This window comes from Argopecten irradians, chromosome 5, assembly GCF_041381155.1.
Source record: "Argopecten irradians isolate NY chromosome 5, Ai_NY, whole genome shotgun sequence".
Classification (NCBI taxonomy): Eukaryota; Metazoa; Mollusca; class Bivalvia; order Pectinida; family Pectinidae; genus Argopecten; species Argopecten irradians.
This window is the reverse complement of record NC_091138.1, coordinates 44,672,084-44,696,736: the sequence shown is the minus strand read 5'-3', so window position 1 is coordinate 44,696,736 and position 24,653 is coordinate 44,672,084. Positions and strand designations below refer to the sequence as shown.

Below are 24,653 nucleotides of genomic sequence, written 5' to 3'. Positions count from 1 at the left end.
TAAGGGTGTGACGACTAATTCAAGGCAATGATGGAAAGACGCAGTATTTGGGGAAAAACCGCCGACCTACGGACAATATTTCCGAAGACTGCTGGGAACTTATCCGGGATGTTGCGATTGTGGTCTTTCAACATATAGGGGAACTGATTTCTTTTCCAACGACAATTAACTCAAAGTTTATAACCAAACAGAACACGATGTTAATGTTCGTGGATATCAAAACAACAATAAGATGGCGATTACAAGTGTCTTACAATCACTCAGCAGTAAACAGTCCCGGACTACTTACATGTATTTACCATTTCCTATCTGTTTCTAATTTGGACTACTCTCATTCACATTACTTGAAGTATAATTTTTGATTGCGTGGCGTTCTTCCTTTGTCAATAATGCCGAAAATGTGTTTTCTATTAATTTTGCTGAAGTGCTGATATAAAGTGTAATATTAGTTAAGTAGGCACAGAAAGAACAGTTGTATCGTAATGACGTATCGACAGTATAATATGTATCTACTTATAATTCTCTCTTATCTATCCCGTTGAACTGCTACTGGTTCTGGTACCGAATTCTAAATAACTGTGGAAATATATTCTGACGAAAACAATGCGCATTGATTTACACCGTCTACGTCATCAGCGCACGTGCTGGAAATCTTAGAGAGAACATCGGCCCATTTAATAACATATTTGAGCAAACACAGCAACATCAACTAAAGTGTCGCTATGAAACCAATGGTTCTGTCTGTTTCTCGATCCATACTTCTCTACTCCATCAGCTAGTCTTATCGCCGACCACACAACTTTCTATCGAACTTATCTCGGCACCCCAGGGTCACCACACACCGCAAACTGTTCGTGTCGATAAAATGAAGACAATTAAATATTCTTTATTTATCTCCGATATTGACTAAAATCAGATATCACCCGGGAGAATGGTTGCTGATATACTGAATTAAGTGTAGGTATACTGCCTACCTAACTGTATGCGTATCAAATCAGAATTTTACGCGGTTATACTGAATTAAGAAATGTTATTGACCAGGTCAAGGTCGATGACAATATCAGTTGACAGTTCATATAATGACGTCATATACTAAATTTATTTCACGTGAGGCATTTTATTTGTTTTATTCTTGTATGCCCTAGTAGTCCGATTTTGCTTATAACAAGAATTTTCATCGGCTCAAAATGTTACTTCGTCAGCTGAAAAAAGGAAAACATGGCATGGTCTTTTGTAACGTCGATTCTGATTTGCTGAAACAATGGCGTACTGATTTCAAAGAAAAAGAGTCCCTTAATTAATTTGTAATTTTGGAGAGATAATATATATATATATATATATATATATATTATATTTAAGTATTGATGTCACTATTTCTTAATTTTATCGGGGTATGAAAAAAAAATTGTTTGCAAACTGTGTGAATCGATTCTCACAAAAGTTTGCAAACTTTTTTTTTCATACCCCGATAAAATTAAAAAATAGTGACATCAATACTTTATAATTAATTTTATACTCTATTTGATAAAATGAAGTATGTTTAAATGTAACGTTATAATGGTTTTTCAAGGGATTCTTTTTCCGAATCAATACGCAACGCAATGTCTCTATTGTGACGTCACGATAACGTCGGGGTTTCGCGCCATTCTAGGAATTTTTTTTTCATAGTGGTATGCAAAAAAAATATTGGCCAATTAGAAAGCCAGATTGGTATGAAAACAAAGAATAATTAATTATAGTAATATATAGATGGAACTTTTTTTCATGATTTGTTCACTTCCAATCATAATCATACCCTTTAGCCTTAAGTTTACTGATATATTGATTAATGCGACTCAGTATTTAAGTCCTTGAAGAAATTCGTTATCCATTTCGCCCTGAAACGTAGATTTAATTGAATCATTCCGAATACCGTCATAATAATTCTTCAGAATTACAATGTATGTACATGTATTTCGTTGCTGTTTCAACGAGAATGAACCCTTTATAAAGGTCCTTAAACGATTCTTTGACATTTGACCTTTGGTTTGATTGGTCCAATGCCAACGTTAATAGCCATGGTCATTTAAGAATGTGTCAGGTTTAAAAGGTTGGGGAATCCGGAGTACCCAAAGAAAAACCAACGCAACTACATCACATTAGATTTGAACTCGCGACCCAGAGGTGGATTGTTTGTGGGAACATGCCGGTACACCTTAACCACTCTGCCATTGCGCCCTCTATGGCATTTGGAAATGCAAAATTGAACTCATTAGCTCTTAAACAATCATGTTTCAAATCTAGCAGCACGTTTCTATACCATTAAGGTTTTTTGTAAAAAGATGCACGATTCATATAATGATGACGGATGGGATTCCACGCAGTACCACATGCATTCAATCATAAAGTATGTTCTAAATCAAAACTTTTATTTTTGGAATGTCAAAAATATCACAAATGAATTATTGGATAACAATTACTAGAAAACAAAGAAATTTAACCTACTCTTCGCTGGCTATTTATTGCATTTTTTGAATTACATGACACCGGCTCGGGTTTGGGTACAACGTACATATTGTACTCGATTCATCATATAGCTATACGATTCAATCAACGGTACCAATTGAAACAGGTAACTATATCGCAGAAATTGTCAATATATTTTTTGTTTTATTTCTCATAAGAAATGTTAAACAATAGTTAATTGTCATATTTGGTTCATAGTTATATAACAGAATTAGCCTCATTAAATATTCACTTTAATAATTAATTGTTGAATTGAGCTACAAATTTTAAAAGGGTCAACGAGGCAAGCCACAGTTCGAATCGAAAAACCATCGTCCTAAGACAAGAACGACGTAGCTCGGAACGACGGACGGGATATTTACATGTATATTTACATGTCCCACCGGGAACGAAATGAAGGAATGGTATTGTTATTCGTTCTATAATTACCGTAATTCAACAAATATAATTTACTGTATACATGTCCGAGAGCTTATCGACATTTTCTTGATCAGGATGGAAGCATATATGAGAAAAGTATGTGTAAGATTTAACATGTATTGACACTGCTCTCTCCTAACGCAATGATGTATCGGGCGTAAATGCTATCTATCTGACTGTTCAGGAATATCCATTTGATATCACTGCAATCCAATTGATTAACCGAAACTGACCATAGTGACTGTCCGGGGTGATGGCTGGTCAAAGTTAGTGACCGGTGTCCGGACCGGACAGGACGCTGTTCATCAAACACGGCATTCAATACAATAAATTCAGCCACAAATCGCCACTAAGATTGTAGGAGGTGTCGTGTTACAACTATTCCGGCTTCCAATGACGAATGGAAAACCATTTGTTTTATATGAAGGAAAATACCACAGGATTTATATTGTAAGTCGGTGATAATACTGATATAGCAGCGATATAATTCTTATATATATCATAAACGAGCACAACACACAATTAAAAGGTGCTAAATTTTGAAGAAGGGCTAGGGAAACAAACTTTTTGGGAGCCCCGCCCTCTGTCCCATTCGAGTCAAATCAGCCCCATTTATACAAAATTTGGTCCTCCTCTCCTAATGATGTTTCACGCCGAATTTGGTTGTAATTAATACAATGTGTTAATGAGGAGTAGGAATTTAAAGCAAAACTTCAAGAAGTTCCTCTTCTGAAGCCTCGCCACTGTCCTACAAAACTAGCTCATGTCTCATGAAGGATAAGTTTATGCTACATGCCCAACATCAAGTCTCAGGACTTTTAGTTATTGAAGAAGAGTTTTACGTACCGTGACGCTAAATATAACGTTTCGGGGCACGAGAAAAGATAGGAAATGGAGTAGGAAGAGCAGAGTATATAGAGAAAGCATAGAGTGAGGAGTCGTCTGCTATACCTATATATCTATTAATTTGGAAGACGACTCCTAGATCCTAAAATGTCCTACCATGGCATCGTCTAGCAGTAACTAGCCCTACCCATCAAGAGCACGGGGAAAGGAAGGAACCTAACCTGTCAATTCTTTTAGTTATTGACAACAAGTCGTTTAAATATCTAAGTATTTTTAACCCGTGTGACCTTGAAAAGGTTAAGGTCATTTATTTATTTGTAGCTCTTCATCACAACATGCTAAACAAATTCAGGAAAGTTCCTTTCTGGGAGTCACGCTCCTCTGTCTCTGCAAAACGGGTTCATTTTCATACATTTTACAAATCTCGAAGAAATTTCCGACAATCTCCGGAAATTATCGGCGTCATTTCCGAAGATTGCCGGAAATTTCTCCGAGATGTTGGGATTGTACACAACGGATGGACAGTCCTCAACAATGAGCAAGCTCAAGCTCAAGTGTAGTTGCCAGATACAGACAGTTACGGTCGGTGGTTTTTCTACGTTAATCCGGTTTTCTCCACCTGGACAGAAAAGGACAACAGAACCAAGGACATTATACCACACGGGTACTGAGTCCTACTTGTGTAGGACAGGCAAAAAGATCTTGTATCGTAGTCCTGCGTGGCACAATAGGACATATCACAATCAATACTTGCTCCCGATTTTTAGAATAATTTGTGTGTTTTTTTTTTATTAACCCTGGAAGACAAAGCTACTTTAATTTCAACAAAGTTTATTGCAAAAAGCAATTGGATTTGTCATCAGGTAAAGCCTATTTTATATCTTAGACAACTCCAAACACAAAACCATAGCAAACTCATATAAAAGCAATTGTGAGACAGACAAACCAAAATTAAAATTTACTAATAATCAGAAATTGAGATATTGTTTGGACAAATCAATAATGTCAAACACTCAGCGATTATGACAAAATTAAACGCTAACTGGTTACTGGGTTACAACAGCTACTGATAAAAGGTCGCGATATCGATATGGAACCATATATACTATGTATTAGATGTGTAATAAGGCAGACAACTCGAATACAGGAACCCAGCTGTAACATTTTACAAAACCATTTCATCAAAACGCTGTTTGCATTTCTGATCCGGAATGTTAAATGGTTATACAGTTAATCATGAAGAGAAAGGCGACTCAATAAATACATTTATCCGGAATTCTGACGGGTCGATACTAATCTTAGAAAGCGCTGAGTGTTGACGCAATCTGGATGTTGACAAACCGCGTGTCGGTATACAAGGGAACGAGATAAAGTTGTTTGAAGACTTCACAACGTTTGCATGAACAAAGAATCGGAGGGTTCTGGTAGAAACCATCTCAATAGGCAATCAGTTCGTGAACCAAGAAAAAGTATCAGCACATGTACTTTTAACTTATAACAATAACAAATTCAGTATCAAGTGTACTCTACTGAAAACATAATGGTCGGACGTCAAAGTTGTATGTTACTGAATAGAAATAGACACATCATCACGTTTACTGTACTGACTAGAAATAGACACATCATCACGTGTACTGTACTGACTAGAAATAGACACATCATCACGTGTACTGTACTGACTAGAGTTAGACACAAGATCACGTGTACTGTACTGACTAGAAATAGACACATCATCACGTGTAACCTACTGACTAGAAATAGACACACCATCACGTGTAACTATACTGACTAGAAATAGACACACCATCACGTGTACTATACTGACTAGAAATAGACACATCATCACGTGTAACCTACTGACTAGAAATAGACACATCATCACGTGTAACCTACTGACTAGAAATAGACACACCATCACGTGTACTATACTGACTAGAAATAGACACATCATCACGTGTAACCTACTGACTAGAAATAGACACACCATCACGTGTACTGTACTGACTAGAAATAGAAACATCATCAAGTGTACTCTACTGACTAGAAATAGACACACCATCAAATATACTGTACTGACTAGAAATAGACACACCATCACGTGTACTGTACTGACTAGAAATAGACACATTACCACGTGTACTCTATTGACTAGAAATAGACACACCATCACGTGTACTGTACTGACTAGAAATAGACACATCATCATGTGTAACCTACTGACTAGAAATAGACACATCATCACGTGTAACCTACTGACTAGAAATAGACACACCATCACGTGTACTGTACTGACTAGAAATAGACACATCATCACGTGTAACCTACTGACTAGAAATAGACACACCATCACGTGTACTCTACTGACTAGAAATAGACACACCATCACGTGTACTCTACTGACTAGAAATAGACACACCATCACGTGTACTGTACTGACTAGAAATAGACACATCATCACGTGTACTGTACTGACTAGAAATAGACACACCATCACGTGTACTGTACTGACTAGAAATAGACACATCATCACGTGTACTGTACTGACTAGAAATAGACACATCATCACGTGTACTCTACTGACTAGAAATAGACACACCATCACGTGTAACTTACTGACTAGAAATAGACACACCATCACGTGTACTCTACTGACTAGAAATAGACACATCATCACGTGTACTCTACTGACTAGAAATAGACACACCATCACGTGTACTCTACTGACTAGAAATAGACACACCATCACGTGTACTATACTGACTAGAAATAGACACATCATCACGTGTACTCTACTGACTAGAAATAGACACATCATCACGTGTAACTTACTGACTAGAAATCGACACACCATCACATGTACTCTACTGACTAGAAATAGACACATCATCACGTGTAACCTACTGACTAGAAATAGACACACCATCACGTGTAACTCTACTGACTAGAAATAGACACATCATCACGTGTAACGTACTGACTAGAAATAGACACATCATCACGTGTAACATACTGACTAGAAATAGACACACCATCACGTGTACGATACTGACTAGAAATAGACACATCATCACGTGTAACCTACTAACTAAAAATAGACACATCACGTAGTTTTGACAGTAGAATACGCGTAATATAAAAAGAAATTACATTTTTGTAGGTCTTTTTATACAGTTTTTTTTATGTCTATGAAATAATATTAGTTAATTATCTGAATAACTAATTAAATTTCTGATATCTCCTTTCGGTTGCTAATTTTGGCATATGAAAACACTTAACTATGATTAATTCGAGTTATCGCGACGATGAAACAGGATTGGTCTGCGAGTATTTCTTTCTGTTGCAATTGACTATTCCAGTCACAGCTTTGGTATCAATACACATTGGTAACATAAGTACGTATTTGATTGACTGGCTATCGTCGATTCTGTTGATTGGTGACGAGGAGGAGTTCTATACTATAGACAGGTTCCCCTGTATACCAGTGAAACACTTCGTAGACATTTCCTCCTGATCGTATCTGCATTCCACGTACGTGTGATCTACTGGGATATTATACGGCATTTTAAGACTTTGTAACGAGTTTCTGAGTTTCCGCATTTTCCGTGATCTTATCGTAAATTGTTGACAGTATTGTGGTATTTATACAATCATTACGGAATGGTTCCGACAGGATAAACATACACCTTCGGTGCTACAGGAACTGTGCTTATAGATTATCGGCTGGTAATTACTGCAAACGCACCCATTTTGGTGTGCTGAAATTTAGCGCATTTATAAGCAATTTCGAATTCGCGCAATAATCGTCTCTGACTTACATAGTTTTGGAATATGTTAAACATTGTATAACGTTTGTCTTCTATTTTCAACAGTGAAATTAAAATTATTTGTCGTTTTGATTTAAATGATATCCAAAATTTAGAGCTATCATTTTTAACTTAGCATTTTAGGCGCGAAAAACGGTAAAATTAAATTATCGCTAAACTAAGTACTTTTACAGAATTGATATACTTACTTAAAGTATCTAACAAAAATAGTTTTTATCAAATATGGATTTTGACGCATCATGGAACGACGTGAATGTTTCTCTCAAATTTTGGCAAAAGTTAAAACATGGACACGAGACATGAAATATGAAGACAGACTGTTTGGATTACAAAAAAAATGTAACTTTATTCTTTATTACGTTAGATTTAAGGTTTATTACCTTATAAGATTTATTTATGGAGGCTTTATTACACAACTCAGATATTAATTTATAGATTTAATTCAGGTTTTTTCCACATAAAATACGTCAATATAGGACAAGAAGTGATATATCACAGTGCTATAGATAAGCCATGTTAAAACTACAGCTACAGTATCTTAAGCGAATTTCGAAACGAAGTTTCCGATAAAAAATAATGAAATGCAGACCTGTCTATTTCTTACTGTGCTATACAAAAATATATGTAGTTTAAGAACCATAAAGACAGCCTGAATACTATGCACATTTTAAAACAAATTCAATGTACAAAATAGGATAGCTGTTTAAAGTTTAAAATAGCTTATGGGACAATATTATAACAGTTCACTTAACACTACACGATAGTTCATTAAACACTATATGGTAGTTCACTAAACACTATATGGTAGTTCACTAATTTATATAAATACTATACGGTATTTCACTAAACACTATATGGTAGTTCACTGAAAGCTATACGATAGTTCATGAAACAGTATATGGTAGTTCACTTAACACTATATGGTATTTCACTAAACACTATATAGTAGTTCACTAAATACTATACGGTAGTTCACTAAAAACTATATGGTAGTTCATTTAACACTATACGGTAGTTCACTGAACACTATATGGTAGTTCAATGAACAGTATACGGGAGTTCACTAAACACTACACGGTAGTTCATTAAACAATATATGGTAGTTCACTAAACACTACACGGTAGTTCACTAAACACTATACGGTAGTTCACTTAACACTACACGATAGTTCATTAAATAATATATGGTACTTCACTAAATACTACACGGTTGTTCACTAAACACTATATGGTAGTTCATTTAACACTGTACGGTAGTTCACTGAACACTATATGGTAGTTAAATGAACAGTATAGGGAGTTCACTAAACACTACACGGTAGTTCACTGAACACGTTACAGGAGTTCACTTAAAATTATACGGTAGTTCACTAAACACTACACGGTAGTTCACGGAACAATATCCGGTAGTTCACGGAACAATATCCGGTAGTTCATTGAAAACTTTACAGTAGTTCACTGAACATTTTACGACAGTTCACTTAACATTATACGGCAGGTCACTGAATATTTTACGGTAGTTCACTGAACACTTTAAATAAACGGTAGTTCACTGAACTCTCTACGGTAAAGCACCTGTAAACGTTGTTCACATCAAACTCAGATAATATTGGAAAATGCGCGCTATTCTGATGGTTCCCTGATAAAGGTATTTTGTATTGCAGCGCTAACGACTTACGCAAGTCATTACGCCATGGCCCAATCACTTCCTGTATCTCCGTACAGTTGCCATCTTGTTCAATATAATTGCTAACATAACGCAAGTCTTATTGCTCCCTGTCTCTTGTGATTGAACGGTACCGGAAAAAAAACCAACAAACATTTATTACTTTCTTAGTTCGCCTATGTCAAGTGCATTCATAGATTTTTACAGCAAGAAAAGCTAGTCTTACAAACAAGCAATCGACATACCTGGAAGTTTTAATTCAATTATGCGTAGTTTCGGTTGTTCGACAACGTTTTGGTACACAGGGATCTGAGGATTAGTTACAGATTTTATAATCATGGACCCACCAGGGTGCCTTAAGACCATATTTAGGCGTTTTAGGTGTCTAAATTAAAAATTGGTAAAAATCATACTCTACATAGTACTATGCAGATTATGATTTTCCATAACTATATAATCTGTAACTAAAGGGTTCCATGGGAGAAAAACAGGACGTGGACATTTGATTGAATATGAGTTGATACCATTAAGGAGTAAAAATATTGGGAAAATGTCGACTGGACTACTGTACAACATGAATTAGTCTATCAAGTGACAAAATAATGGACTCTGATTGGCTACACACATGGGTACTATATGACCTCCGACTCGGTCACTATCCCATCCCTTGACAATACTATGACGCAACAGTACCCTCTCAACCAGGCCATGATAGATAAATATTTCATGGGTATAGCAGATTAAAAAAAAAAAACTGCGAAAATATAAATATTTCATGGGTATAGCAGATTAATATATCAATCACGATCCGTTATCTTTATATTCTTGATTCTAATGCAACCAAGAAAATACCGTGTAAAAAGAAAAAAAAATCATCGACATGGCTTGTTTCTGACAATAGGCCTGAGTGGGATTCGAACTCTCAAGCCAAAGGTTGAAAGCTAGTGATAAAATGGTCAACATATCTTGCCCACCTCGCTGTCTTTACCTACATTAGTTTAATTTCAATTTAGTTCCTCCCTGAACTTACTTGCGAATAATGAAATTTTGCAATGTACAAACAAAATATGTATCATTACTTCATCATTGACTGCCAACCTTCCCCCCGTCCGAAAAAAGTATATTAAAGCATATGCGTAGGTTGCGATAGAAAAACAATGTGTAAAGCAAAAACAATGTAAATTGCCAGAGTCATGCCAAGCAACCCGTGACGGCGGACACCAATATGATCCATTACGTAAGAGAGGACATGACAGATGGTAGCGATCTCGCTGACATTCCTCCTCCCGAGTCGGAAATACTGGCGGACAGTTCGAGTGGAAAGGGCGATACTCGCTCAAATACACCTTAATTAAACTGGAGACGCGTGGCAACTTCAATTTAACAATTTGGAGTGAGTGAAAATCGATGCTAAACAAAAAAAGACAATCGAATTTTTCGTTCGATGGCGATGTAACTAACTACAAGCTGTTGTTTTCTGACAGTTCAAACAAGATATGGTACAAGGTCAATGTGCTAGAGATGTTACTTGCGAATTGGTTTCAACATGGCTTATCTCAAGAACGGTTCAATAAAAGATGTAAAAAGCGCGCCAGATCTAAGCCCCTTTTAAAAAACTGAAATGTACCACTTTGAGCTGTTTCGTTATTGCATGTGATCTGAATGGAGGCATTACGGAGACAATCCAGAGAAGCGAATTCCCACGCATTGACACACACCCACGATTTTATATATTATTGTTAATCATGTAATTTAGCTGCAATCGTATCTGTACGTCCTACCCCGGACCGAGCCGGACACCCATAAGGCTCGCAAAAATTCAACAAATAGCTCCCTGTGTCATAGTCATTTCGTCGCGCCTCCAGCGTTTTACTGGTGTAAAGCCGGAGTACCCGGAGAAAAACCACCGACCAGTGGCCAGTACATGGCAACTGCCCGAGATGGTATTTGAACTCGCGACCCAACGGTGGAGGGCTTGTGGCGATATGACGGGATATCTCAACCAATCGGCCATAATTGTCATTAGGACGTGAAATAAAATAACTTCAACAACAAAGAGAAATATCTTATGAAATAAGTCGGCGAAAGCTTTAAACAATGACCAATTCTGACATAGTGAATACAGAAAAGATGTTTTTTTCTGTCATTTCGTTCGGTATTTAGATACTGGTCGATAACGCATTACTGGCAAATCGGCACCATCATTGTGAGGCTAATTATCGTTTTATATGATACATCATGTCTTCATGGTTTTGGGGATGACAAGAGCTCTGAATTTACAGACTTTGCGATGGTTATAGAACCATTAGGCCAGCCAAGGGGAACCAGAGTCAGTCAAGCGTATCATTGATACAATGATTACAGGTTTCTAAGCATCAGGAAAGTGATACACAACGTATATTTATATATAGATGTAGCACAGGGATCTGGGAATTATTTGCAGTTTATGTAATTATGGACCCACGAGAGAACCCATAGACCATTTTAGACGTTTTAGGGGTCTAGGTCAAAAATCGGTAAAATCATTCTCTATATTGACGGAAGTCCAGGTCGACTCCTAAAACGTCTGAAATGGTCATAGGGCACTCTGATGGGTCCATAATTATGTAAACTGTAACTTATTCTCAAATCCCTGTGGTTTATGTATATACTATAATATGGTAATGCTTTGCTTCTGTAGTTACGGCCTAACGCATAACACTAGTTGCTTCTAAGTCATCGATGTATATGAATAGATTTAGAGACTTTCAGTCTGTGGACATCAAATTGTCCTTAAAATACTGTTAAAATACTCTTCCTATATACAGAAGTGTTATCCCAAAAGGAATCACTTCGGTTATAAAAACCAAGGCAATACTGTACACATTTTACAGTAACTGGTATAGTCCTATGTAGCCAGCAAGTAAGAGGTACCGAGGGCCTGTATCGCATACTTGGTTGTTAAGTGATCAAGAAAACATTTATTTGTTTGCTTGGGTGTTTATTTCTTTGTTTGATGAGGTTTAACGGCCCATCGATAGTCTGGGTCATTTAGATCAAAACATAAAAGACAACAATAATATAGCTTTCAAAAAATACACAGTTGTGTTCTAAATACGTTGTTTTTTTTTTTTTTTTTTTTTTTTTTTTTTGTTATTATTTTGCTTTTTTTGTGCCGTATTATGCTTTTCTATTTTACTCATAATCTTTTCTACTAGTACCTCTTCTCAAAACACTATCAGAATATCCCTAGGTCTTGCCCATTCACACAAATTACCGTTTCTAGGGCAAATTACAACAAGACTGTAATTACATGGGAGTTTTGTTTAAAATTAAAAAAATGTAAAATAACAAGTTGAGGAAATAGTAACTTTAAGGAAACACGAGACTTATACTGATGAACAATTAATTAGATTTTGCAATTTGTTAAGAAAAGTAATTTGCTATCTTTGTAAAAATTGTTGATTATTTTTGTGAACTGGTTATATTTGGTATATAAAACCTATTGTATACTATATTCAGGAAACGTTTACATTTTGGGTGCATTAAGGAATAATTAAGATTTTAATAACTATAATTAATAATTATTAATATAGAGTATATCAAAAATATTTAGGAATCGTTAGATATGTTTAGAAACGTTATTCAAATTGCGAATCCGTTACTTTTGTTGAGAAACCGTTTGTTGAGAAACTGTTACTTTTGTTGAGAAACCGTTACTTTTGTTGAGAAACCGTTACTTTAGTTCAGAAACACCGATAAATATATTTAGGAACCGTTAGAGATATATTTAGCAAGGTTATTTATAGGTAGGAGCTGTCGGCTATATATAGCAACCAATAGTTATTTATAGAAACCATTAATTATACCCCAATGTAAAGACTATCGCTGTTTTATAGAACTATTTGTTGTAGCCGGCAGAGAAAACCGCCATTACATGCATTTGTTCTGCATGCCGATAATAACTAAAAATCTTTATTTGATGCAAATAGCCATTGGTTTCGTTTTCTTAATATGAAGGAATGTATGTAGCTTATTGAAACAGATTTGAACTTGGCAGACACATCACAAAGTGTATTAGTGTTCAAAGTACAGCTGAAAATTCAGCCTTCACTTGGCTACGTTAATCCAGCATTTTACGTTTGTGGATCGCCAAATACCTCAAAAGAAACAGACATTGATTGGAGTACTTACACACAGCTGATCACATAAAACGACTTAGCCATTTGTCTTAATACCAGACACACAGCTTTGGTTCAGTTTTATATTTGATGTTAATTAATCGGTAGCAAGGTCATTCAAGGGCGGATTTCCCTATCTATCAAATGCTTCCATACCGTTAATGTATACGACGTTTTGGAGTATCACATTTGTCCCATTGTGATACCGCGGAAACACAAAGATTTGGTATAGTTTTATATTTGATGTTGTTTAATCGGTAGCAAGGTCATTCAAGGACGGAATTCCCTATCTATGAAATGCTTCCATACCGTTAGTGTATACAACGTTTTGGAGTATAACATTTGTCTCATTGCGATACCGCGGGGACACAAAGAGTGGTTTAGTTTTATAATTGATGTTATTTAAATTTGATAGCAATACAAGGTCATTCAAGGGCGGATTTCCCTATCTGTGAAATGCTTCTATACCGTTAGTGTAAACGACGTTTTGGAGTATCACATTTGTCCAATTGTGATACCGCGGGAACACAAAGATCTGGTACAGTTTTTTATTTGATGTTGTTTAATCGGTAGCAAGGTCATTCAAGGGCGGATTTCCCTATCTGTGAATTGCTTCCATGCCGTTAGTGCATACAACGTTTTGGAGTATTACATTTATCTCATTGCGATACCATGGGGACACAAAGATTTGGTATAGTTTTATATTTGATGTTATTTAATTTTGATAGCAATACAAGTTCGTTCAACGGCGGAATTCCCTGTCTGTGAAATGCTTCCACAACGTCAATGAATGTTTGGAGTAACACAATTGTCTCAATGCGATATCGCGGGTCTCAATGCGATATCGCGGGGACATTTGTCTTATTTATAGGGCTGGCTCCCTGAAACATACCACTAAGACATCGAACAAGACACACCTTCCGGTCATATGACAACACCAACTACAGTAGCTAAATCAGAGAAAAAACTATGCTGCACGAAAAGATTTTATTTACAGTAGTCAATAATTACCAAGCAGGCACTCAACATTTATTCAACGTGTAGATCTGGTTGATATTAGGTCACGACTTTGATAAATGTTGATTCGACGTTTAAATAATGTCAAATTTAAAACGTTCAAAGTTTGATGAAATCTGGCATGGAAACAACGTTGATATTTTCAACTTTCCCAATATTGGTTAACGTTGATGTTGAGAAAAGTTTAACTCAATGACCAGAATTAAACATAAAACATATCTTAAACCGAGCACATTTTTTTTCTTTTCGTTAGTTATCAATAACAATTTAAATAAGAACTTTTCCCAATCTGAAGATATGTCATGGATATTTTATTTTTACTAGAACAATTAATGTTCAAATACGGAAAACAAAGTCTACATCTATAAAAATATTTTACAACGAAAAGTATGAAAAAAGCACATTGTGGATAACAACCTCGGTTATATAGTCAATTCAAAAGCAAAAACTATAACAGGCTAAAACTATAACAGTTTAATGAAAGAAAAAAAAATATTTTGTTTGCCAAAGTACCAAAACATTTTTTTCCTGACCTATACATAACAAGTCATTTAAAGTGCATTAGCTGAAATGTATTCGTTAAAAGAAGGGCGAACACTTGCATATATAATGAAACTCAAAGCTGTGAGTCAGCTCAAAGAAACAAACACAGTTTTTTTCGACATAGGTATTTGGAAATTGGTCACATAATTATGTAGATGTAAAGAATCGAATATTGGTCACAAAACAATATACAAAGATTAGAATATTGATCACATCACCTAAGCGGATATTGTCCTTACGACATCATAATAAGCGGATATTGTCCCTTCCGACATCATTATCAGCGGATATTGTTCCTTACGACTTCTTAATAAGCGGATATTGTCCTTACGACATCACAATAAGCGGATATTGTCCCTTACAACTTCTTAATAAGCGGATATTGTCCTTACGACATCACAATAAGCGGATATTGTCCCTTACAACATCACAATAAGCGGATATTGTCCTTTACGACTTCCTTATAAGCTTATATTGTCCCTTCCGACATCCTAATAAGCGGATATTGTCCCTTCCGACATCCTAATAAGCGGATATTTCCCCTTACGACCCTCTAATAAGCGTATATTATCCTTAACGACATCATAATAAGCGGAAATTTTCCCTTACGACATCAAAATAAGCGGATAAGGTCCCTTTCGACATCATAATAAGCGGTTAATGTCCATTAAGACTTCATAAAAACGGATATTGTCCATTCCGACGTCATTATAAACGAGTATTGTCACCTTACGGCATCATAATAAGCGGGTAATGTCCCTTACGACATCATAATAAGCGGGTTATGTCACTTACGACATCATAATAAGCGGGTAATGTCACTTACGACATCATAATAGCTGATATTGCCCTTTACAACATATTAATAAGCGGAAAATGTCCCTTACGACATCATAATAAGCGGATATTGTCCCTTACAACATCATGATAAGCGGATATCGTCCCTAACATCATAATAAGCGGATATTGTCCCTTACGACATCATAATAAGCGGATATTGTCATTTACGACATCATAATAAGCGGATAATGTCCCTTATGACATCAAAATAAGCGAATATTGTCCCTTACGACATCATAATAAGTGACATTGTCCCTTACGACATCATAATAAGCGGACATTGTCATTTACGACATCATAATAAGCGGATAATGTCCCTTATGACATCAAAATAAGCGAATATTGTCCCTTACGACATTATAATAAGCGGATATTGTCATTTACGACATCATAATAAGTAACATTGTCCCTTACAACATCATAATAAGCGGATATCGTCCCTTACAACATCATAATAAGCGGATAATGTCATTAACGACATCATTATAAGCGGATAATGTCCCTTACGACATCATAATAAGCGGATATTGTCCATTACGACATCATAATAAGTAACATAGTCCCTTACAACATAATAATAAGCGGATATCGTCCCTAACAGCATCATAATAAGCGGATAATGTCATTTACGACATCATAATAAGTAACATAGTCCCTTACAACATAATAATAAGCGGATATCGTCCCTAAGAGCATCATAATAAGCGGATATTGTCATTTACGACATCATAATAAGTAAACATAGTCCCTTACAACATAATAATAGGATATCGTCCCTAACAGCATCATAATAAGCGGATAATGTCATTTACGACATCATTATAAGCGGATAATGTCATTGACGACATCATAATAAGTAACATTGTCCCTTACAACATCATAATAAGCGGATATTGTCATTTACGACATCATAATAAGCGGATAATGTCATTTACGACATCATAATAAGCGGATAATGTCATTTACGACATCATAATAAGCGGATAATGTCATTTACGACATCATAATAAGCGGATAATGTCATTTACGACATCATAATAAGCGGATAATGTCATTTACGACATCATAATAAGCGGATAATGTCATTTACGACATCATAATAAGCGGATATTGTCCCTTACGACATCATAATAAGCGGATAATGTCCATTACGACATCATAATAAGCGGATATTGTCCATTACGACATCATAATAAGCGGATATTGTCCCTTACGACATCATAATAAGCGGATATTGTCCATTACGACATCATAATAAGCGGACATTGTCATTTACGACATCATAATAAGCGGATATTGTCCTTTACGACATCATAATAAGCGGATAATGTCATTTACGACATCATAATAAGCGCGGATAATGTCCCTTACGACATCATAATAAGCGGACATTGTCATTTACGACATCATAATAAGCGGATATTGTCATTTACGACATCATAATAAGCGGATATTGTCATTTACGACATCATAATAAGTAATATTGTCCCTTACAACATCATAATAAGCGAATATCGTCCCTAACAACATCATAATAAGCGGATATTGTCCCTAACGACATCATAATAAGCGGATATTGTCATTTACGACATCATAATAAGCGGATATTGTCCCTTACGACATCATAATAAGCGGATATTGTCCATTACGACTTCTTAATAAGCGGATATTGTCATTTACGACATCACAATAAGCGGATATATTGTCATTTACGACATCATAATAAGCGGATAAAGTCATTTACGACATCATTATAAGCGGATAATGTCATTTATGACATCATTATAAGCGGATAATGTCATTGACGACATCATAATAAGTAACATTGTTCCTTACAACATCATAATAAGCGAATATCGTCCCTAACAACATCATAATAAGCGGATAATGTCATTTACGACATCATTATAAGCGGATATTGTCATTTACGACATCATAATAAGTGACATTGTCCCTTACGACATCATAATAAGTGACATTGTCCCTTACGACATCATAATAAGCGGATATTGTCCTTTACGACATCATAATAAGCAGGTATTGTCCTTTACGACATTTATAAGACATCATTTTGCGATGTGATGAGATTTTTGATCAAGTATATTATACAAACTACAAATTATCTGGTCATCATCGTCAGGCGGTGAATTTTCTCCGATAACTCTCTCCTTGACCTTTATCATAATAAATTATAGTTATTATAAGAATTTATCCTCTTCTTTTTGCATGTGTAAATGAACTAGATATATATCCTAAATAGATCCGTTTATTAGCCAAGGTCAGTTTCTTTTTATCTTTCTGTAGAAGTAAAAGTGGCGTAAAGCTGTAAGCTATGGTAGATACTCCCAGACAGTTTAGTGTGAGATCAAACGATTCCCTCGTGATCAAACCTTGAATGGCGGAACTGATTGGAGAGCACTACCGAAATATGTGGTTACTTCAAAACACTTACAGTCACGCCGTGTACAAATACACGTGTGTACAGGTATATACATACCCTAATGTCCATATAGATGATGGACGCTTTACCAGTCTATATACTTTAAAGTGTAATGTGTTGTATTTCCCGTTTCCCTTGAACGTCTAAAGGATTACGAAATTATTTCATGAATATGTTTCTCATGGTGTGCCGCATCGAATTGTAATAACGCACGTGCAGAGAAGCAATTATTAGTTCAGCACGCGCTGCAAAATCTTTTGGTGCGTATTCCTTAGATAGATGGTTTCGTGCTGTAGATCCAGAGTTAAAGAATTGAACCGGACACAAAAATTGCTTATGTATGTCTTATTTGTGACTCCCATAGGTTTGTGTATTATAACCTTGCTTTTACATAGAGCTTTAGAACCGATTCCACATTCAACATTATTTTTAGTCAATGTTGCAATCAGCTGTGTATTACTATACTCTATCAATTCACAACTCAGCATTTCCCCTAAGTTTTAAATATTTTTAAAATTCATATATGATTGAAAAAATGTTGTTTTCAAATCACCTAAAGCGAACACAATTACAGAATTTATAAACATGATTTGAGTTTGGATTACTATTAGCTTATTCTTTCACGACGTTTGGCGAAAGTTTATTATGAATTTAGAACGCATTTATAAATGATAAGTGATTACCGCCTTACGATATACAATGTTCCAGCCAACATTTTGTCCCCGCCTTACGATATATAATGTTCCAGCCAACATTTTGTCCCCGCCATACGATATACAATATTCCAGCCAACATTTTGTCCCTACCATACGATATACAATATTCCAGCCAACATTTTGTCCCTACCATACGATATAGAATATTCCAGCCAACATTTTGTCCCTACCATACGATATACAATATTCCAGCCAACATTTTGTCCCTACCATACGATATACAATATTCCAGCCAACATTTTGTCCCTACCATACGATATACAATATTCCAGCCAACATTTTGTCCCTACCATACGATATACAATATTCCCGTCAACATTTTGTCCCTGCCTTACGATATACAATGTTCCCGTCAACATTTGTCCCTACCTTACGATATACAATGTTCCAACCAACATTTTGTCACTACCTTACGATATACAATGTTCCAGCCAACACTTTTGCCCCCACCTTACGATATACAATGTTCCAGCCAACATTTTGTCCCTACCTTACGATATACAATATTCCAGCCAACATTTTGTCCCTACCTTACGATATACAATGTTCCAGCCAACATTTTGCCCCCTACCTTACGATATACAATGTTCCAGCCAACATTTTGCCCCCACCTTACGATATACAATGTTTCCAGTCAACGTTTTGCCCCCACCTTCTGATAAACAATGTTTCCAGCCAACATTTTGCCCCCACCTTACGATATACAATGTTCCAGCCAACATTTTGCCCCCTACCTTACGATATACAATGTTCCAGCCAACATTTTGCCCCCTACCTTACGATATACAATGTTCCAGCCAACATTTTGCCCCCCACCTTACGATATACAATGTTCCAGCCAACATTTTGCCCCCACCTTACGATATACAATGTTCCAGCCAACATTTTGCCCCCACCTTACGATATACAATGTTCCAGCCAACATTTTGCCCCCAACCTTACGATATACAATGTTCCAGCCAACATTTTGCCCCCACCTTACGATATACAATGTTCCAGCCAACATTTTGCCCCCAACCTTACGATATACAATGTTCCAACCAACACTTTGCCCCCACCTTACGATATACAATGTTCCAGCCAACATTTTGTCCCCACCTTACGATATACAATGTTCCAGCCAACATTTTGTCCCCACCTTACGATATACAATGTTCCAGCCAACACTTTGCTCCCTACCTTACGATATACAATGTTCCAGCCAACATTTTGCCCCCACCTTACGATATACAATGTTCCAGTCAACATTTTGCCCCCACCTTACGATATACAATGTTCCAGCCAACATTTTGCCTCCACCTTACGATATACAATGTTCCAGCCAACATTTTGCCCCTATTTACGATATACAATGTTCCCGCCAACATTTTGCCCCCAACCTTACGATATACAATGTTCCAGCCAACATTTTGCCCCCAACCTTACGATATACAATGTTCCAACCAACACTTTGCCCCCACCTTACGATATACAATGTTCCAGCCAACATTTTGTCCCCACCTTACGATATACAATGTTCCAGCCAACATTTTGTCCCCACCTTACCTATACGATATACAATGTTCCAGCCAACATTTTGTCCCCACCTTACGATATACAATGTTCCAGCCAACATTTTGCCCCCACCTTACCATATACAATGTCCAGCCAACATTTTGCCCCAATCTTACGATATACAATGTTCCAGCCAACATTTTGCCCCTACCTACCCGACAATATACAAGGTACTAGTCAACATTTTGTCACTACCTTATTCGATATTTAATAATGTTCTAGTTAATGTATCGCACTTTGATTGTCCCAATCAACAGTTTCCCTACCGCGCAATATACGATGTTTCAGGTAAAGTTTTGTCCCTTTTGTTTTCACACAGTATTGAACGTTTAACACTTTTGACCATTTTTGTTAATTTTTACATTTTTAGGTATATGGAAAACAGTTACTAATGCATCTTTTAAAATGATATTGATTAAAACCCTACATCCTAAGCCATATTCCAGCCTCAACCCTTAAAAGTCTAAACACTTAAACCAGCACTAACCCTTATTCTTACTTTTCGTAACTAGTTTACCTTATTCAAGGCTTGACCCATTTTTGTCCCCTAATTATAGACAATGAGTCGGTCACACACGGTATATAAAATCCTGGTCAGATATATGGTCCACAGTATGTTAAATTCGCCCTATAAATCACTTGGTTTCCACCATTATTTGGAATGAGCAGACGTTCTCACACATAGCTGTTCCGGTTGTTGACACTCCTTGCTAGAACAATCCGAGATATTGACACGAGAACGACTTAATGTTGAACGACTCTTATCTATCACTTCCTTATTGCAATACACAATTAATACCCCGATAACGTATACAGGATATAGAGTGTGGGGGACAACTGGAAACAGAAACAATGGTCACGTGAGAGTAACCAGTGCAGGAAACAGAGCATGCGGACGACGGGCATTCGTACGGAATCAGAGAAGCAATAAGGCAACAGAGAGAGAGAGAGAGGGAGAGAGAGAGAGAGAGAGAGAGAGGGAGAGAGAGAGAGGGAGAGAGAGCAAAATACAAAATTAGGAGCTGCGGTGTCCTAATATCAAGTCGTATTAGGTCATGTGACCATATATCAGAAAGTTGATATTACCAACATCGAGACGAAATTACCATGTGTTGTGACAAAGTAATGATTCCATTTACTACCAGAGGGTATTAAAGAGAGAAAACGGCCATAAAAAGACCGAGATGGTAATATGAAAAGAGAGAAATGCAACGATCTCACGGTTAGGTGTACTATAGGCGGATGTTTTTGTGACAGAAAGAGATTGCAATTGTTTTTTTTTTAACAAATTGGAGCATTGATTGCATGACGTATAATTAAGAAGTTTGTACAGCACAAAGACAGACGATATGTATAAGTGGTTACGAGACTTGTATAGTACAGGTAAAACAAGATGTATAAATGGTCATGTGACTTGTACATTACAGGTACAAACAAGATGTATAAATGGTCATGTGACTTGTACATTACAGGTAAAACAAGAAGTATAAATGGTCATGACTTGTACATTACAGGTACAAACAATATCTATAAATGGTCATGTGACTTGTGCAATGCAGGTACTAGCAAGATGCATAAATGGTCATGTGACATAATTAAATTAACTTGTGACTTATACAGTAAAGGTTCCAATAAGAGATCGAAATGGTCATGTGACTTTATGCAATGATCACGTGATTCGTAAAGTACACCGACCGCAGGTACCATGATCACGTGACTTGTTGGTACGTAACGACATGTAGTATTTTCTTTTGCTCCAATAGGAGGTAGAAATAATCACGTGACTGTGTACTTTACACCCCCCTGATTTGACCTGTGCAGGTCACATGTCGACAAACGTGACGGTAACGATGACGTAATAATTACAAGAGCTTATAACGATTGTAATTTTTAATTGTATTATGTCCAACCCGTCCATATATATATACACCACTAAAAGATCAAAGAAAACAGTATTTATAGCCGTGTGGTAGGTATATATACAAGTTAAATACTCTGATAACTCGAAGTATTTCGTGGTCATGTTGACTTCCAGTTAACGAGGTTTTATTGTAGTATTTGTTAAGCGAGTGGTCATTATACATACAAGCATGATAGTCGCTATGCCTTGTTTTACTGTACATGAAATTTTGACGATTACGTGATTGCATGGCAATTTTGTTAACAATAAACGAGTTCGAATAAATGGAGTTCGAATTAACGGAGGTCAATGAGACCGTTAAAATAAGTTCAAACGTTTCTGGTTTTAATATTTCGAGTTTTTCATTAATTATATTTTTTACACTGAACCTAATGCATGGGGGCGACCTTATGTCATAACTAAAATTTATTTTTACATAATTGCGAAACAAAAGGAATAAAACAAAAATTGTTGAAAAAAAACTTCAACACAATGAAATACATATCTGATCACAAAAAATGCATGTTGGTTTTTGTCACAGATCTTTTACCAAAAAAAATTTTTACAAGTTTACAAATCTGAAAATAAAACTTATGTTTGTTATGCAGCAATAATTTTAATTTAAAAATGCATATTCTTACATATGCTAATATTTATATGGTGAGTAGAACTATATATTAATGTACTTACAGTCCCAATTCTTCAAGCTCTTCCATGTAATCCAACAACATGCTTTTGCGGGTATCGGCGGTCATTACACCCTAATCCGAACCTTCCTTCACAAACACAACTACGGCGAACTCTGTAATAAAGCACCGCTCAAAGTATGCAACATCTTGATAAAAGTTTGTGTATTGTTACATAATTCCTTTGTAACACAAAACAGTACTGATCTCCTGTGAACCGAGCACTGCCCTAACATTTGCCGAGTTCAAAGAATCTGGCGTACCGGGGCTGCTGGTAGCGTGATCCGATCCACTCGCCAAGGTACAGTGTGGTCTGTAGCCTGTCACCAAAGTTAAGGCTACTACTCACCAGCTAGAAATCAATAACAATATTTCCAAAACATCAAATATCAGTAAAATAAAACATGACCACATCCTGGGTACGAACGAACTGATTAAATATAGGATCAAGAGCGGCGTAAGTTACCTGCGAGTCGTTAATATAGAACACCCGTACGCTTTCCAATAAGGACAAAAATGTCAGACCATCGCGGCACTTGTGTTCAGCCAGTATACTCAAACAATAAACGCATTTCTGAAATCTTAACAAACAAAATTGCTGTTTAGAGCCGTTAACTGCGAAGGCTTTCAATCCAATCAAAGTAGCAAAGCTTAAGTCGACGGCCAACCGTTCAGTGATGATATAGTTAAACTTCTCTTTCAATATTCCGATACTATTTCACTTTGCGGCGCTGCGTTATTGTTATGACAGTATGAATGCCAAGCGCCACTGTTCCACTTTATCATATCTAAACGCCATCTTGTGGCATAGTTTCTGGAGAATACTTTATACCAATTAATCTCGATATCTACCCCATCAAGATCAACAGGTTTCATACCGTAAATACTTTGTGGTATCCGAGCTATGTATGTAATATATCCCCTGCCAATCCTTTCATTTTTGCAAAAGTTTCTACCCCCGCTAGCAACTCATGTGTGTTCCTGCTTCGTCGATGTATTAAGTTTGTTCTTATACCTCCCCCTAACCATGTCGTTTTTTATTTATATTTTTTTTCGGATCAATTACAATTAACTTCTAATGTTTTCAAGACATTAACCTATGGCGACGATGCTTCATACGTTTTTCACCTTGCAACAAGTCATTTATATCATATATAACACGTCATGTGTGTGTTTCCTCATCATTAAAATGAAATGTCTGTGTTCCCTCACAATAAACATGTCACGTGTTTGTTCCCTCTACATAAACATGTCATGTCTGTGTTCCCTCACCATAAACACGTCATGTCTGTGTTCCCTCACCATAAACATGTCATGTCTGTGTTCCCTCACCATAAACATGTCATGTCTGTGTTCCCTCACCATAAACATGTCATGTCTGTGTTCCCTCACCATAAACATGTCATGTCTGTGTTCCCTCACCATAAACATGTCATGTCTGTGTTCCCTCACCATAAACATGTCATGTCTGTGTTCCCTCACCATAAACATGTCATGTCTGTGTTCCCTCACCATAAACATGTCATGTATGTGTTC

At 36.4% G+C, this 24,653-nt stretch overlaps 1 protein-coding gene across 1 annotated transcript in view; it reads right to left on the bottom strand.

The window, feature by feature from the left end:
* Positions 1–23,238, bottom strand: part of LOC138323987 (short transient receptor potential channel 7-like) — an 81,169-nt gene extending 57,931 nt beyond the window's left edge. The window contains exon 1 of the mRNA XM_069268956.1: positions 23,122–23,238. Coding sequence (XP_069125057.1) covers positions 23,122–23,186 — 65 coding nt within the window. The 5' untranslated portion in view covers positions 23,187–23,238. The remainder of the gene's footprint in view (positions 1–23,121) is intronic.
* Between the last annotated feature and the right edge of the window lie 1,415 nt (positions 23,239–24,653).